Genomic DNA, 18,976 nt, shown 5'->3' with positions numbered 1-18,976 from the left:
GAGCCTATTTAACCTTTCAGATGGCACCATTTCATAAAAGGACAGACGAAGCACCATTCCCTATCCTTTAAATCTTTAGCGACTCTCATTCATATTTTTATTCTCACGATTTACCATCTAATGCAGCGGGGTTTGACAGTGGAGCCTGAAGTCTGTGCCCTAATGTAATAATATAAACACCAATACATCTAAGGCTGTCACACGTAACCTTTTAATTCCAAAGAAAAAAGCAATGCTGCACTCCGGTAAAGCCTCACTAAATATTAACCATCTTCTAATTTGTCAGCCAAAGACAAAAATGCCACATCACGCCTCCATATTATGGCATATGGCAGGGCAAAGGGGTTAGCCTGAATGCACTGGCTACTGTGCTGAACATATGAGCTAATTGCACTGATTAACAGTTAGTTTACTTCATGAGATCATATTATAGTACTCATAAATACTGCATGGAAATGCCTTCTAAAAGCAAATATTGAGAACAAACATTGTTTTCGTGTCACGTGCTTGTTGTGAGTGACACTGCAGTCAAAATCCTGCAGGTTAGCCTGCGTGCACTGCTCATCAAAGGTTGATCCAGTTTCAACCAGCTTAAATCTCTCAATGCATCGTGTGCTATATACTGACAGCGAAACACAGACAAACATCTCAGTAGGTCAGGCAGAAATTGCATGGCGTAGCCTAGCTCTCCTGCTTTTCCCGATATCAAAGAGTTGGGGCTGACACAATGCAACACTTCTGCTGAGCACATGAGCCCCACTGTGTGAGCCGACACAAACACCTCTCATCAGTGCATCAGCACTCTAAGACCCTTGTACAGCAAGTCTTACTCACTATTCCAGCCCCATTTCAGTCATTAGGTAAAACCTTATGAAGAGGGCAGGTTGCTCTTGCACAAATCTCGTCGCATGTCCCACTCAACAATCTTGTTAATGCTGCAACTCATGGTGTGGAATGGACATGATTACCCCTGGGAAGGTCCTTGCCTGCCAACACGTAGGCTTTTGATACAGTGTGCCACTGCAAAGCCAGTGACTGAGCCTCTGCTTAGACAGGATTCACCAGCAGCCCTGTCTGCAGAGCAGACAAAGCACTGCTGTGTGCACCCCCACTGCGGCTGTGCACTGCACATGACAGGCCAACGTACATATACATAAATGATGTCACCTCTTCTTACCCTCATCACCCCTAAGGTGATCTCATACTCAAAAGCAGTACTAAGATGTGACTAGATTAAGATCCCGTCTGCCTCTATCCTCTGCCTATCATTCTGCTATGAGCGTCACACAGCATAGATGAGCCACGGCATCAGCTTCAAGGGGCTACAAAGGAGGCTTGCATACAGTGCCATTAACTGTAACAAAGACACTGTTGTTGTAAGCCACCACTGGCTTACATAGCGGGAAGAATAAAAATCCTCTTTCCATGCTTTTGCCTTTGGTCCTCACGGACAGGAATAAGGTTCCCTTCATCCAAATAATAAGCAAATGCAGTAGAAAAGCCAAAGCTGGCAAATATCTGTCTTTCACTTATATGAAGATGAGGAAAAAGGCTTTGACGGAAGCAAATTTTGACTCACTTACTTGTTGTTGAGCTCTGGGTCAAGCAAAACTGACTCGCACCCGTGAGTAAGATGAATGAATGTTGTTGACCAGAACAGAAATACCCAAGTCAACATCATAATCTTTGAGAATATATGCATTTCCTAGGAGTTGAGTTATAAGGGGATTAGGAGTGGTGCCATTGCTTCCCTTGTACAAAGGCAGCCACCCATCGAATACGTGCATCCTGCTTGGCTGTGCCTTACATCCAAATCTCAGTGTGTGAAAATGCAGAGATAACTGGCTAATACCCTTTAGAAGGGAAAGCCTGTATGGATATAAACTATCCTTCCTACCAGTAAGCTATACACTGGAAAGTAGGCTATAAAATAAGAAACCAAGCGACTGAATATCACTTTATTAAAATGCTACTATTAGGATACTTTTAACTTGGCCTCATTATACAAAAAAGGTGGAGTTTTTTGTTATTGCTGTTGTAAAAAGTACTCTGAAATCAACTCATTTACCTTGTGATGTGATGGTATTGGTCACAATACTCTACAATAGCGTGCGATTTTCTACGTCAATAGTTTACTAGTCACGTTTTTTTTTTTGTTGTTTTTTTTTTTATGTGCTTACACACACCTTAACATCTGCACCTCCTGACCTCGAGTAAATCTATGATACTGAAAACATACAACCAGGAAAGCTGCTGCAGAACAACTCTTTGTGTTTTCAAGCACTCAAGAATAATGCACCTCTGGCAACATCCCAGTTAGAGCTGGCTGAAAATAAGTAATTCAGTCGGTGAATGACGAGGGTTTTTGAATCCACAGATTCCTGGAGCAGGTGAAGTTTTTTGACCTGTGCGATTTCATGTGCAAATATACCCAGCAAAAGTTTAAAGAGCGCACCTAAAAACATGCGAACAAACACTGCTACAGAAGGAAGGCCTGGTGCTTCCGAAAACGTTGTATTAACAGGCTATTCCGTGTGCACTGCTGCTGACCTTTAGACCGCTAACTCCCCTCACTCCCCTCCTCCAACACTTCAGCTCTGGATTCTTTTCATAGATTTTTTTTTTCCCCACTTGTAAAAGCACATTATAATTTAAATATGTACATATATATGTTTTATATTAAATATATAAGGCTGAGAGAAACTAGCATGATTTTGAAACATTTTAGCATATGAAAAGAGCTGAATTTATGTTAGTGGGACTGCCAAAAAAACACAAAACAAAAAACATAATAGTTTTATTTCTCTGAATCATTTATAACGCGATTAACTCTGGAAATGATTCTAACAAGGTAAGCAAGGCTACCTTTGTAAGTTTAATTAAAGAAGTATAATGAAAAAACAAATGCAGATGTTGAAGGACCTCTCAGTCATTACTGTGACATTAATTAGCAAGCAACTACGAAGAAAGAACCATTTCACGAGGATTAGCATTTGCTAAATTTGTTTTTGCATGAAAAGTACAGCATTATGAAGCCTGTTGTAATGAGGGATTAGACCAAGGTCAGTGCTGCTGAAGAGATGCAAAACCCACCAGGACCGCTCGTGTCCTTTCTTTCGAAGATTTTGACGCTTGCCTTATCATCCCAGAAGCTCTCAGTGCGTCATTACTCTGTGCTTACAACTGAAAATCTGAAGAGGAAATAACACAATGATAGTGTGTTTGCACATGGCAGTGCGTGTTGCGTAAGGTTCCCCTATATGTTTGACTGATTTCGCTGCACCTTGTGAGGTGGCTATTCTTATCTCTTGTTCACAGACCTGATTTTTTTTTTGGGATGCTGCACTCTCTTGGCATCTAAGCATGCCCCACTATGGCCTTTGTCCGCACGGATCGATGGGAGGCCCACGTGCAGCATACTGTAGATGAACAACTCGGACGACTCACCTGCTGTGCCAAAAGATTTTTGCTGGCTTAAAGCATTCCTCACACAAATAAGGCTAATTCCTGCACCAGTTAAAACACAGCCAAGACCAAATATAGCATGTAGCGTACCATTTTTGTCATCTCTGGGGTAGGGGGAAGGCAATTTAGATAATGCATAGATTAGTCTATTTCTGTTGATGCAAGGCCAGCAGGGTAGAGATTTGCTGCAGAATAGTGTATGAGTGATATGAAGGAAATTTTTAAAAAAGCATCTGGTCAGTATTTCTTTTCTTCCCCCCGTCATTGTTGTTTTCATGCATTCTGCATTTGGGGATTGTCTCCATGTCAAGCTTTAATCCAATAAACACTCTGATGTGCTCTCTTTGCAGCATGTCATTTAATAATGCGTGCCTGCTTGCTGTGAGCAGAGCTATGCCATCTTTGCTAATATTAACAATGATTAATGCTCGCTTCTGCAAATTGTGCAGCGATGAATCCTGTTTTAACTGTTGGTGAAAAGTACAAACCAAGAGCCGCATAAGTTTGAAATCCTGCACTGAGAGAATCAGTAACAAATCATGTATCATATAAATACTGCATCTAATAATATACCCAGATACACCATGTATATTTAATCAACACAGGCGTATGAGAAGACTGCAGATGAAGAAAATGTCATTTTTATCTCCGAATGTAAGCGCCGCAAGCAGGACTTGAGAGAGTAGGTGTGTACAGGTGCACATCTCGAGTCGGTAACACTGATTTATCATGTGCAACAGTCCGGCACACCTTGTGCTGGTGTCCTGAGTCTGTTGGACTGTCCTTTCACCAGAACCAGCAGTTCCTACCGGGGAGATGGATGTCTCACTCGGATGCCAACTAAACAAATCTTCCTAGCGGCTCTCAATCCTCATTTCCGTTCAGCATGTGCACCTCATTAGAAATCAGTCCTGTTTGATTACGGTGACTGAAAATGCTGGCAATTCAGAGACAAGTGTCTCTTCTAAGAAAAAAAGGCACCTATGCAAAAAATACATTTCAAGCATTATCAAAATGTATTAACGTTAAGGGCGTGGCGATCAGCGCCAGAGTACATTCAACTCTAAAATGGCATCATTTTAGAGATAAACACACTTATTTACCTTAGAGATATATGGCATATAAGACTTAATAAACCTCAGAGCAGCTTTCTTGAGATATATATGCACTGCCAGGAGAGGAAAACATAGAATGTATAAATATTAAAGCAAAGCATTTCTGTACAGTTGCTTTCTCTGTGATGCAGTATATAAATGCAACCCCTATTGTGTGACACCCACGTACTCGGCGGACCTTTCTAGTCACCTTGAGCACAGTGATTATATATACAATGAGCATTCCGCACATTAGGCCCTTTTTCATCAGTGACCTTGTGACCAGTGATAGTATATCTCCGTTCAGCTTAATTTGTAGGATGTCAGAACTGCAGTCCAAACTGACAATAACAACCTGATAATAACCGAAACACACTCTCATGCTGCGGTAATAGCCTCTGCAAATAAGAGCATCACAGCAAACAAATTATGCTCATCATTATGCTCATTATATAACAATGCATTGTCTTACCTTCTACTTCTCTCTGGACAGCTGCAGGAGTGAATGAAAGACAGACATGTTTAATCTCGATATGAAGAATTAATCCACAGCCAGATTACTATCTGCATCTCATCAAACATTGATGGGTATGCCATGCCTTCCTCGAGCTTCTTCTTTATGTCACAGCATGCATGCTGGTGACACATGATTTACCCAGAGCCTTGAAAGTCGGTAATTTGTTCGCTCGGTATAATGATAGTATTGTATCACATCTGTGATGGATAATGTCCCATATGCGTGATCTCAGATATAGATGCCAGGATTCGTTTTAGCCACTAAGGACATCGCATGGACTCTTGGAAGAAGGCTGCGAAGCTTCTGAGCTAAGCAAACAGTCACGAGTAGCATTTATAAGAGGGACCCTAATGTGTTTTTGCAAAGTGGAAAAGATTTTAATCACTACCATTTTCTGATCTTTATACCTTAGGTAACGAGAAGTGTCTAAGCTCCTTTAAAACACTTCTTTTCTCCTTTTATTTTAAGCAGATTTTCCAAAATAAGAAAAGGGGCTCCATTTGGTGGCCCATTCAACGTGCCAGTGTTGAAAACATGCAAACAGCTATCACATTAGAAAGCTGTTATCCTTTGACTTGTGAAGATAACTGCTGAGAGAGCTGAGCTCACGCAGGCGAGCGGCTTCTAAGCGGTGCTGTAGTGTACTCTGGCCTGGATTGCGGTTAAGTGGGCTTTATTGATTATCCTCAGGAGCTCAGTGAAGGTATGCACTGTATATCTGGAAGGTATGTGAAAATATGTGAACTATTTATACTTTAGACATCGCTGAACAGCTCATAGTTCTAATTGCTGACTTTGTAACTTTCATGCTTGTGGTGTTGTCACACTGTATTTTGACTTTTATCATTTACCCTTATAACTGTGTCTGCCTTAGTCAGACAATCCCTTTTTTAATCCAAAAGAAGCACAATTTAAATAAAATCTTACTGCCTTTAAGTCATGGAAACACATGGTATTTTTCTCACCTTCTTGGCAGTACCTTCCCCTGTAGCCAGTACTGATACAGTCGCAGAAAACCTCTCCCTGGTCGATGGAGCACAGGCCTTTGTTGCTGCATGGAGAATGTGTGTCACATATATACTCCAGATCATTATGGACAGCTTGACCATCCATCAGTATTGGTAGCGCTTCTCCTAGTTTCAAATTGGCAATAAAGCCCTGGAAGGGTGCCTCATATTTGACAGTGCTGGAAGTCAGGGCTGAGAGGCGCACGTCAGGTGAGATTCCCCCTACGTAGAGGTCGCTATCCACTGCCATCTCTTTTCTCTTGGACTTCACCTCAGTCGCTTTCTCCTCGTTGTCCACCACCAGCTTGGTCTCTCTGTAATTACGAGTGAGAAGGACTCTGTGCCAGCGCTGGTCGTTGATGTGGGTCTCCGTGTGCAGGGAGGCGGGTTCTGCGCAATGAATGGTAAACCGCAACTGAAGCCTCCCGTCCGCAATGAGAAGCTCCAGGAAGTCACAGTTTCCCCCGTCATCGAGATAGAGCACCAGGGCTTTGCTGATGTTGGTTTTGAGAATAAAGCTCAGCTCACCTGTTGTCTTAGCATCCCACTGGCCATAACGTGTCCACTGACCAGGAACCCCCTCATATTCCAAAGCTATTCCTGTTAGCACCAATCCAGCTAACAACAACCAGGAAGCTGCTCCTTTACTGCTGCACATGATGCTGACTATCTATTATCTAGTGTAGGCCTCTAGTTCCAATGAATCCAACAGACAGCTGTGAGGAAAAGCTATCTATATATCTAGAATTGTTTTATAACCCTACAGTTTGCAGAAATAAGAGTTTCTTTAGCCTTGACTGTCTATCCTGATTCTTTTTGCCATCTCTCCTTGGGTGACTCGTGACAGAGTGAACAGCCGAGGCACATTACAGAACACTTTGCATCTACTTTGGATTGGCTGAGAAAGAGAACAAACAGCACTGCGTGATTCCTCGTCTTCGCCATCCAGTGTCTTGGCCTCCATCCAGCACTGTTCCTGTCAGTTCTTCATGGGTTAGCTAGGCACGCGGCCTAGGTACAGCCTCCATTCTCCTCAGCATCCCAACATCCTAAGACATGAAAGAAGAGCGTGCAATGAATAATTGGAAATACTGCACAGCACAGTCATTATGAATCACGTGGCAAATCAATTACCAAAGATAATGAAGCATCAAGAAGGGGAACATGGAGATGAAAGCAAGAGAGAATTGTCAGTGTTACGAAGAACTGAAATGCCTGCCTTTAGCTCTGGTTCACATGATCACAGGTCACTTTCACCATCTACAGCCTAGAGATTCCAGCAAAAGGCCCTCAACACATGGCTTTAGCATATAGCCCTAATCCTGGCACCCCACCTTATTCCTTAGCTTTTGGGCAGAAAGGGAAACTGAGGGTCTCACTAGTTTTCTGAGACCTGTGTTGATTTCCAATAAGCTGGTGGGAAAAAAACAACTTATAAGCCCCCCCCCCGCACAGATGTTCCAGCACAATCCATGGCCTCGGTAACTTCAGTGATGTTGAGCCCCTAAAGCCTTCTGCAGTCCCTAGACTCAAGCTAAGACGTTACAGCTAAAAAATACATGCAGGCTAGAGGCTGGAGAGTGCTGAAAAGGACAGGGTCTATGTTCGAAACAAACAAGCAAACAGCAAAATTCAATACTTTGTGATAACAAAAGAGGGTGTGCCTCTCAGGGCTAGGGACACAAACAAAGTTATGTACCAGTCGTCAGCTGTACTCGGAGCCTGCAATGACTCACTAAGACCGTTCAGTTTGGTGTCAAGCAGGATAAAATTATTTCTTAGGAAATTAGACATATTCCAAGTGGCAAAAAATTTATTTAAACAACGAGGGTAGTGTTTATTTATATTTTCATTACCCTGCAGAGAACAAAGCCAATAATAATGAATACAGACAAGTACAGCTTCAGCCTGTTGCAGCTTGTTTCTTTGTGCCAAAGAACTCCACGGCTACACAAAATCTATTAAAAACACATAAAAGCGCAATAGCACTATGTGATTCAATTAAGTGATCAAAACCACAATCAGCAGCTACAATCAATTACAACCAGTTTGAGTAAAAGCGTTGAGCGACAGTAGATCTGAAGGATGCTTATACTGCACGTCACATAGCGCGCGTCTGATGAAACTCACTATATGTTTGATTTTGAAAAGGAGGGTGTTGAGTGAATGTTGAGATGTCTGCGCTTAAAATTCAAAAAATGTCCCAAAGTCACCCCATCTCAAGAAGAGGGAAAAAAACACAAAGAAATGGAGGTACTGTACTGATCCAGTCAGATCTAATGAGTCAGTCTCCAATAAAAACAGCCTGCTGTCAATAATTTCCACAGTTACAGCTCCCGGGCTTTACAATAAAACATAAAATAGCTAATTTGTCTGAAAGAGGAAATAATCTTTGTTGTGTCAAATTGAGTTTTTTCTCATTTAAGGATGTTTCTCCACCAGGAGTAGAAGCATTTCACGCAAGTTTGGCCCAATTTCATCTCTGTCACAGAGAGAAATATAATGTGTGTTTGAGTCTGCTGGGAATTACAGCCTCTACTGGGTATCCTGCAGATGAGGGACTGCTACAGTTAGCTATATCTGCTAAAGGTAGATGTTGCAAGAAAGAGTGCATTACAGCAAATAAATCAAAGTTTTTCCCTAAAGCATGAGAAGGCTTCAGGCTGGAAGAATATCCTTCTGATAGACGGGTTTATCATGGGAATAGGAAGGTCATAAAAACTGACACCCTCCTCACAAGATGAATTGCAATTTGCCAGGGTCAGGTATGGCGTGTCAGATGCTTCACAGGCTGTATATATGCGGTCAACACTAGCTTGCTTTGATGTTTTAAAAAAAACATATTAGTATTTTGAGACACAAAGTAACAAGAAGGTATGTGCTACTAAAAGACATCGTGCACATAAGTGTTGTGCTGCAAGTCCTGTATACTCATTACGAGCCATTTTCACTCTAAGATATCACTACAATGTGTGGGCAGGTAGTATAAATAAATCTTGAGCAGGAGAAATTTCATATTATAGCGTATGACAAGTGCACAGTTTGACTGGCTGAATTTAAGCATGAGTTCTCAAAGTTAAAAGAGGATGAGCTGACATTTGAATATAAACCTAACTTCAAACAGTTAATGACATCTATATGAAACATCATTTCTCAAATAATCACACTTTTAAGTGCACTGGTTATGCCAAATGCATCCTTCTGTACGCGTATCTGAGCTGTGTGTCCCGTTAACCCACACCCTTTGCTCTCAACAATCTTACCAACACTCAACATTTCTGAAGCAGCATTAAGCCAACAGAGACAGGGTGGATGAAACATGCAAATCCTTATTTCCTGGAGGGACTAGTCAAGAAATGTAATTTTGTTGCACTTGTTGGAAAAAATATTTAAGCTGATTCAGCACAAATCTTGGGTATAAGTAAGTCTTGTCATGGATACTGTTAATTTCAAACTCCTACTAACATGAAAATAAAAAAAGAAGCATCACAGTGCTTTAAAAAACTCAATTCAGCCCAAACGCTGTGATAAATGGACTTACATAGCGCTTTAACATACTATCTGAGCAGTCAGAACACTTTAACCATTATACACAAGTTGATGGTTTAGGGGCGACTCATTGTGCCCACGAATACTTTAACATGTAGAGTAGAAGATCCAGGAATTGAATCAGAAACCTTCTGATTAGTAAACGACCTGTTCTACTTCCTCTAATTTTCTTTCTGTGAAGATTTTGATCTTACTGAATGATATCACCGATTTATTGCTGACTTTAAAAAACAAAACACAATAACAGTTCAATGAATTACATGCTTCAGAACACAAATTAGAGTCCTCAATGCATGTGTGTGTGTGTGTGTGTGTGTGTGTGTGTGTGTGTGTGTGTGTGTGTGTTTGGACCTAGGTCAGCTACTCCCTGTTCAAATAGGCCTCACTATTGATCACAAAATAACGACGTCTCAATGTCTAAGCAAGGTGCTTACAGTTAAGCTTGTAAATTTTAATGGCTTTCCTCACTGGGTAACATGCACTTTCTTCATTAAAAGCAACAGGCCAATTACCCATCAGGGTCAGAATCTGGTCTGGGAGCCACTCGGGGTGCTCAATTAATCTCGTTTAGTGGTGCCCCGAGCCAATTTGATGGCAAAACCAGATACATTATACACTTCTCTCTTCCACCACTGGAAGAAGACTGGTACATGGAATCTACCAAGGTCTGTCTGCACTGTCACTGGTTCACATGGCAGAAAACAATAGCCTTTCTTTTCACCTGCCCTAAATTTTTGAGCTCTTGTTGTTCTTTTTTCTGACAACTAAAATTATTTTGCTGTCATACTTTTCTGTCTATAAAAAAACATTGAATAAGTAGTGATACCATAAAAGTAGGACGCATACAGCATAATTCTTACATGCATACATCTAACATGATGCAGTATATTGCTATGGTGAAGTGAAACGCCACCAAACATCACTGACATTTTATTATCAATACAACGGCAAAGAGACACTGCTGTACTGTTTGCTTTTGATCATCATACATAATCGTATCAGTTAAATACACTCACTGGCCACCTTATTAAGTATACCTGTTCAGCTGCTTGTTTACACAAATCTCTAATCAGCCAGTCACATGACGTAAACCCAATGCCTTCAGGCAGATGACCTGCTGATGTTCAAACCGAGCATCGGAATGGGGAAAAATGTCATTCTAGTGACTTTGAACAGGGCATGGCTGTTGGTGCCAGATGGGCTAGTCTGAGTATTTCAGAAAGTGCTGATCTACTGGGATTTTCCCACACAACCATCTCTAGGGTTTACAGAGAAAGGTCCAGAAAAGAGCATTTTTGAAGCATGAGAAAATGCGTTTTGGATGCCAGAGGTCACACAGCAAACTGCTTGGAGGGTATAGAAAGGCAACAGTAACTCAGATCCACTCGTTACAACCAATCTATGCAGAAGAACACATTGAACCATGAAGCAGATGGGCACATTGTGGGCCCCTTTGTACCACCTGAGTCTGAATACCACAGCCAACCCGAGTACTGTTGCTGTCCGTCCCTTTATGACAACAGTGTAGCCATCTTTTCATGTCTACTTCCAGCAGGATAATACACCATGTCACAAAGCTCAAAACATGGATGTGCAGCTGATAAATCTGCAACCACAGTGTGATGCTATTATGTCAATGTGGACCAAAATCTCTGAGGAATGTTTCCGGCACCTTGTTGAATCTGTGGTATGAGGAATTAAAGCAGTTCGGAAGGGAAAATAGTGTCACACCTAGAACGAGCAAGGTGTACCTAAACTAGTCGGTGAGTGTACATGAAACTACTAGTACACAATTTTTTTTATCCTTACATATATCATCTTCAAGAATTCTGGTTTGTTTTCTCAAGTTTCACACCTACAGTTGTATAGTCCATTTAAATGGAAATCTGGTTAATTTCCCCCCTTGGTGTGGTTTGTTTGTGGTTTGTTTGAACACAGTCTTTGCACTCGGACCAAAACAACCACACCAAGACCCTTTGGAGGAGGTGGTGTTGGTACGGTTCCAAACAAACTCCAGAGCAGTCCATTTATGGTTTGAATGTGATTTGATTCACATCTGAACGAACTACCAGGCACACGTTACAAGTCTGAGCTAAAAACATCCCGTAGCCACGTACGCTTCTATTCTAATTGTGGGAAAGTACTATAGATGTGGAAAGGCCCAGCAACTAGCCGTGAAATTAACGTAAATTCTGTTTTCCAATAATCCAGAATGCAGCACCTTCTTCATCTATTTACTTTTGTTGCTCCCGCCCTTTGGAGTTCACAAACCAAACCACAGGAAAAAGCTACAAATTTACAAACTCGTCAACTAATTCCGACCAGAGAAAACCAACAATAGGTGTAAAAGTGACCTAAAATAATGCTCACTTTATAAACTACCACAGATATACAATCACAGAACTATTTACTTTGCATCAGACATTCCAGGTAGACTGAAGGTTATATGACAATCTCTATGACTAAAGCCTTGGTCATAAAGTTTTTGTTTGTGAATTAAATAAAAAAATGAACTAAAGTTCAACCTTAATGAATATTCAGTGTGTTGATAGCTTTTCCAAATCACCACACACAAATTTGGGGAGAAAAGCCAACTGCTGTAGACAGTGGAGATGGGGAATAAAGCTGCACATTTTCAGACAATCTCTCCCGAGTAAAACACAGCTTGAGATAGAAGTTCATACCCCGACCTCTTTCTCCAGTAAGAGGCGCACAGCTGGTCAATCATTGTGGGAAGTGGGTGGACGAGACACATTACAAATGCACCATGTTTTACTCCAGCCTACACAGCTGGTGCTAATGAACGTACTTAAAAGTAAACATTGTTCAAAAATCTTATGGATAAAATGTAAATTATTACAACACAGCCCACAAATTAATAGTTATTTTTTAACATCTGCTGGTTTTTCTTCTTTTCTTGCAACACATAGTTCAGACATACACTGCAGAAATGCATCAAGGACACAAATATGCAACAAACATGACAAATACAGCACACCAGCTTATGTCAGGAGGTTTGAATGCATGTATGTGTGCGTGTGTGTACGTAGACATCTTTGTGAGGACAGAAAATTGGCATGCCACTATACTTGTAGGGACCACCAGTGACTTATGGGGACAAAATGCCCATCCCCTCGAGTTTGAAGGCATTTTTGAGGCTCAAAATGTGGTTTTAGCGTCAGGGTTACAATTAGGTTATGGTTAGATTTAGGCTGAGGGTTAGGGTTAGGCATTCATTCTTGACGGTTAGGATTAGGGTAAGCATGATGTCAATTAGATGTCTTCACTAAGATATGAAAAGAATGTGTGTGCGTGCGTGCTTAGGACAGACAAATTGTGAGTGGGTGAGTGGCAATAAAATTTAAAAAAAGCACCAATTCAAAATATAAAAAAGGCTTCCTCTGCTAAAGCAGAAAAAGGAGGAAGCGAGGCGACCACGAAGCATCCGAATAAATATAAACATAACAGGTAACAGGTAAAAATGTGAGAGATGTGGCGATGACTCAAGAGTTGATGCAGAGTACAGAAAAAATAATACCAAAGTGGCCTGTGAAAATAAGAGTATTACATTTCCATTCAGCAGACAGAAAATTTGTTTAGTTGGGAGAAAGAAGAAAAAAGAAGCAAAGAAAAAAAAATGGAAAGAAAGGAGGGATCCAGTATCAATCTCATGTAATTGGCTCAGTAATTGTTACAATAGACATTTGTATACATTATAAGGATGATATTCAACACTTTTGTTTTGTGGTCTAGCCTTATGATCCCTATGGTGAGAATAAAGATGAGTTACCAAATGACTTATGTGGAATGTCACTGCTGCTGGTATCCTAGTCTATAATCACAAGCCACTGGCACTGATCATTAAAAAATGAGAGTAATGGGGTTGCCACATAAAACCTCCAATCCAACTTCCTCTTCCTAACAGATTAGATACTGTATTCTCTTAAATGGAACATTTGGGATCACATCAGGGTCACAACCAGCACTGCACTGCTAAAGAAATTCAGCATGAATGACTTGCTGGTAGTAAAAGTCAACCTGATACCCTGGGGAAGGACAGAGAAGTGGTCAGAGAGGCTACAGGTTCAGCAATTACTGCCTGAACGTGAACAGATTTCACACACACACACACACACACACACACACACACACACACACACACACACACACACACACACACACACACACACACACACACACACGCTTGCTAGGGATAGGACTGAACTGTTTTTCTTGACTCCACAGCTGACACCAAACAGGAGGGATCATAGTGATACTCAGTATTATGGCAGCGAACACAGCGGTGAGCTTAAAGCAATTTTTTTGAATCTGGATAAACCGAATAAGCAGGTGAAAGAGCAAAACAGGAGTTCGACTGCGAAGTTACCAAAAGGAAAATGCTTAAGAATAACCTGCAAGAGATTGCAAAAAAGTGAGCCTGATATTCTGTTGCATGGTATGTTTCATTTAATCATACATGGAGTCTGTGTTTGCTTGTCACTGAGGCATTTAGACGGAGCTCAAGGTCTTCTTGTCTTCAAGTATGCCTCTGTTGCAGTGATTGGTTTCTTTTTCACGCTTCAGTGAACTGCAAATGTTTCTGAAATTATTCCTCTTATCTAGAATTTATCCGAGCAGGTTCTTGGGTTACAATGACAATGAGTCCTGCATTTGCACCTAATGTACCACATGGTTATTTTTCTCCAGCTGTTTAGCTCTCTCTTTTCATCCATCATTTTTTTCTATTAGACGAGCAGTGGAGGTTGAATATTCAGCCATTCTCCAAATGGAGCCTGCTAGACTATGAAAACAATTCCAATAGGCCTATAGAAGCAAATGTAAGGAAAACTGCACTCAATATGCATGCCCAATCTACTTGTGGCATGGGTCTGTGCACCTAGTGAAAGCACTCTGGCAAATATTGACTTCCTACTACACCTCTGTAATCCTCTGAGTGATGCTGGAAGCAAAATTAGGCATAAATTCGGATATTAATTACCAAAGTGAATTGCAAATATCTCATTAAGTATTTATGTTGATGTAAGATTCCATTCTAGAAATAGTCTCTATTAGGGTGATGGGGGTTATTTGGAGTTACTCTGAAGTACTGTGCAAAAGTCTTGAGCCACCCCTCATTTCTTTATATTGTGCCTGGAAAAGGACAGCTATCTCTTTAAACGAAATAAATAGAAATATAACAGAAAAGGCAAAAACAAAGTTTCTACAATGCTAGTAAGGTTGACCGCCTTTATAAGGCAAGTTCCCTCATTTATTAGTCTTCAGGAATAATTCTCCGGGCTTCTTGAAAGATATTCAAAGCTCTTGTTTGGATGTAGCCTGCCTTTTTGTTCTGTTCTCTGTCGAGATGATCTGCTTCAATAACGCTGAGTTCTGGGCTCTGGCGAGGCCATGCCATGCCTGATAGTGTTCCACTATGGGTTGTTTTTTTATACCCAGGTATGATTTCACTGCACACTGCCAATGTTATGCTAAAAAATAAAGCTGTTGCCAGTCAGCTTTCCAGATGGTAATGCATTATGGATCATAATCTGATAATACTTTTATATGCTCATAATTCCATCAATTTTGACAAAAATTCCAGCACCAGTGGCTGAAAATGTAGCCATCATCTATGACAGAGCCCCCGCACTGTTACAGGCTATAAATACACATTGTTGAACATTCTCTCCTGATGACAATTTGAACTAAAACATTCAAATTTGGATTCATCACCAAATAAAACCTGTTCAGGTTTGGCATACTCCAGTCTTTTCTCCCTGTTTCCCTTCCTTAAGAATGGCTTCTTGACAGCCACCCTTCCACTGAGACCATTTCTGATGAGGCTTTAGGGAACAGCAGATGGATCAACTGAAGGGCCAGATGCATCTTTAAGGTCTTTGCTGGATATTTTCCCTATTTCTTAAGGACATGACTTTTAGATATTGCACCATTGCAGACGGTTTTTGAGGCCTTTCACTTCATCTTTTATCCTCCAACTGTCCATTTTTCCATTTTTCTTGCATTTGTTAAAAACACACTGCACTCAATGATGAGATATGCCAGGTTTTGGCTAACAGCTCTTTGGGAATCACCTTGTTGGTGCAAAAATACTGTTTTATGCTTGTCAAACTGTGTTATCGTTCCATACAACTACGTTTCTATACAACTAAAGAAAAAGGAACAAATGATGTGTGTTTGTGACAGGCTGCTAGAAACAAATTGTAAAGATACAATTTAAAGTTGGTTCTTCGGGTGTCTGTTATGTGTGGACACAACACTGATTCATCACATTGAGTAAGCTGTCTGTTTTTTGCTTGAATGATAAAAAATTTTGAAAATAAAAGTGGTCAGGTACAAGAACTGGGATGAAAATGAATAAAGTTAAAAAAGCAGCAAACACCCAAAGAAAAGCACTGATATTTAGAACTACTGCTCAAGACCACTTTAAAACATTGCAAAAAAAAAAAGTATTTCTCATTGCTATTAAATTATGAATAAATGAGTAATGAAACAAGACTTTTGCACAGTGCTATACCTTCTTTGTTACAGCACAGTCAAACCTGCTGATATTTACAGTAAGTGCAAAGGAAGATTTATCCCAGCTTTTTCAAAGAATGCTCTAATCTAAGAAAGCATATTGAAATTTGTGGCATGCACCAGACTGTGGAGGCAAATGCTAAACGATATAAGATTATTTAATGCTGCTAAAAACCCTTCCACATAATTCTGTCTGTTCTGTGCCTATTAAGTTCATGGTCTTAAGTTTGGCTGTCATGCACAGCAGCATTTCTTCTGAGTGAAGAAACTACACGAAAACCTGAGCAGTGAGCGCAGAATTACTCTAAATTACAGACGGAAACAATGACACCAGTAATGATACACACTTTTAATTAACCAATTTTGAAGTAAAATCTAATCTGGCCTGGTGTGAAACAAAGACGAGTTTGACCTACATACACTAGGAATTTTTCTTTGATCTAGTTTGGATTGAAGATTGAAGCTCTCCTTTTAAAATACATTGTCATTAATTGCGTTTTGGTTTTTTTTTCCTTTTTTTGCTTGTTGCCATTTTAGCATAGGTTTTCATAAATGGAAGAGCTGTAGACAAAAAAAATTGTTTTGCTTTGTTTGTTGTCTCATAATGAATCATTAATGTATCTGTCTAGTTGCATGTTTTAGTAATTACAGAGTGTAACAGCGAATTGATTCCTTCAAATAACCGTGAGACACAGATGGATGCCTCTTTTCAGACGTTTGTTCCTCTATGGGGAGACAAAAAAAAAAGGAGTGCTGGTATTTATCAGGAATAGTCTGTAGTTGAGTAACTCAGACATCAAGGGACCGTCTTGTTCCGCACACTGAGATAGTACTGCTGCATACAGCAGCAGACAAAGAGAGTGAGCAGCCATGTTTTTTTAAAGCTCAACAAAAAGTCCACAGCGTGTCAGCACTTTTGCTTCCAAAATAAAAATGGACAATTTTCTAACAGACTTGAAAAAAATCTGAGCTTGCGGGGTTTTTAAATATATCTTAAAAAAAACTATTTCCATCCATCTTTCAAGGCAAAAATATGATCTTTATCTTATGAATATACATTTTAAGGAATAAAAAAAGATACTACTACACAGTCAAATCTCTCCTAAGCCAGTGGTTCTCTCGCAGTAGATAAAATTCAGCACAGAGACAGACGGTAGACACGCAAATAAACAGACACGACTGCTTTTAAAAGCACAAGCACAAAGATAACATCAGGGTGAGGCTGTTTGATGCCATAAATGTGATCTGAATCATCAACTATCTCATTAGCAGGTCACACTTTGTGTGCCTCAAAGGATGTGCTCAACATGACTTCCCTTCATACTGCACTCTTCTTCACCTTCTTGCTTCTCCTACACCACCATATGCAGCCCTTATATCAAGTCACATGACTAACAGTAGTTTGAAGACTAGTTTTTCCACAGTGAAACGAGCGAGAACGCACATAGGAGACCAGCTAAGTCAAAGACAGATTTTACTTCACAGATATGCATCAGTAAGATGATTAATTCATTACTCGATAGACAGAAGAGAAAAAAACACCCAATCGATAACATTTATTTCATTCAAGTCTGTCCCATGTGATATTAAGCAGAGTATCTTCAAATAACATTCACAAAAGTGTACACATTCATGTAAATTAATGAGGATAAACCATCAATACACTCATGAATAATTATAAATCTTTCTTGATGTATAAGCTCAAGGAGGTTCTGGTCATTTGCAAAAAAAGGGGAAAATTCTGCTGCACTGAAATTCAAGTTTATTAATAGTATATGAATGCAAATATAAGCGAGGGGTAGGCAGCAGGGGGTTGTCACTCAGGCACTCATATTGCCTGGGGACCTACAGCAGTTACAAGGACAGCACCCGCCCTCCACCCTACAGCACCCAGGACGAAGCCACAGAAGGTTGCTCAGCTGTGTGGGATCACTCAAACAAGCTGCTACCTCAGTCTGGCCCAGATGAAGCTGTTTTTTTCCTTTTATTTTTACTGTGTTTACTAGGCGCCTATATAAAAGTGGCCTCAGTGAGTTGTTGCTGGGTTTTGGGTTGGAATGAATTCTTCCTGTGTTTGCATGCCAACGACTCCTCAGTGAATCCCCACCAGCCTCAAAGAGAAGGTTTTCTTAATTAAGACTTGCATTATGAGATATTCAACCCCTCATTTCTGTTTTTCTTTGGTTTCTTTCAGTGTCTTTCACAATGAAGAAGATCTATCTTCAATTTTGAAAGATCCTGCTTTACCCTCCCTTATAAGCTTAACAAATTTGCCACATCGACTTTTCTCATTCCAAGCCAGGAAATGCTATAATTGAGGCTATGTCATGATACACTCCAACAATTTCCAGAAATAAAGCCAAAAATGTGACCTTTTAAAGTCATTTTGATGACACATGTAATGGATGCTGTTACTCTGCAGAAAATTTTGTTGAGCTGTTTTCCTTGTACGATACTAAAAGTAGGATCTAAATCCAGGAACGCTCCACCCGTTGAAGTTGTAGCTGTTTCTATATGTTGTCACTTTCTGTGGTCCCTGAATTTTGATCACTTTACCGGGCACAACATACAATCTGCAGGCATACATGACAACCACTGCAATAAACCACATGTGCAAGGGCATTACATATGCTAATGTAGACTGTGTTTTTGAATTTTTAAGCTGAAAAGCAGATTCAGTATTGTTGAATGTAAAAACACAGCAATGCAAAAATCCACATCAGAAAAGATCTTCTCAACTAGAGGGGTCGGAAGGTAGATGGAGAGAAAGTGAAGACATAATGGGACCAAGTTTAGCTGCAACCTCA

At 40.3% G+C, this 18,976-nt stretch overlaps 1 protein-coding gene across 7 annotated transcripts in view; it reads right to left on the bottom strand.

Annotated features, from left to right (window-relative positions):
- Window positions 1-18,976, bottom strand: part of LOC147320557 (neurexin-2-like) — a 133,301-nt gene that overhangs the window by 101,067 nt on the left and 13,258 nt on the right. For 6 of the 7 annotated variants that reach the window (XM_086308661.1, XM_086308656.1, XM_086308655.1 and 3 more), the window contains 2 exons: window positions 6,042-7,132; window positions 5,032-5,052 (listed from right to left, as the gene is read on the bottom strand). In XM_086308661.1, the coding sequence (XP_086164787.1) occupies window positions 5,032-5,052; window positions 6,042-6,741 (721 nt within the window). In that variant the 5' untranslated portion in view covers window positions 6,742-7,132. The remainder of the gene's footprint in view (window positions 1-5,031; window positions 5,053-6,041; window positions 7,133-18,976) is intronic. The other variant, XM_086308659.1, reaches the window with a different exon arrangement.

This window comes from Aulonocara sp. 'chitande type north' Nkhata Bay, linkage group LG10 (genome assembly GCF_057382095.1).
Source record: "Aulonocara sp. 'chitande type north' Nkhata Bay isolate Kocher_YH1m ecotype deep benthic linkage group LG10, A_spYH_male_GT1.1, whole genome shotgun sequence".
Lineage (NCBI taxonomy): Eukaryota > Metazoa > Chordata > Actinopteri > Cichliformes > Cichlidae > Aulonocara > Aulonocara sp. 'chitande type north' Nkhata Bay.
Note: the sequence above shows the minus strand (reverse complement) of the source record. Positions and strands in the feature narration are given on the sequence as shown.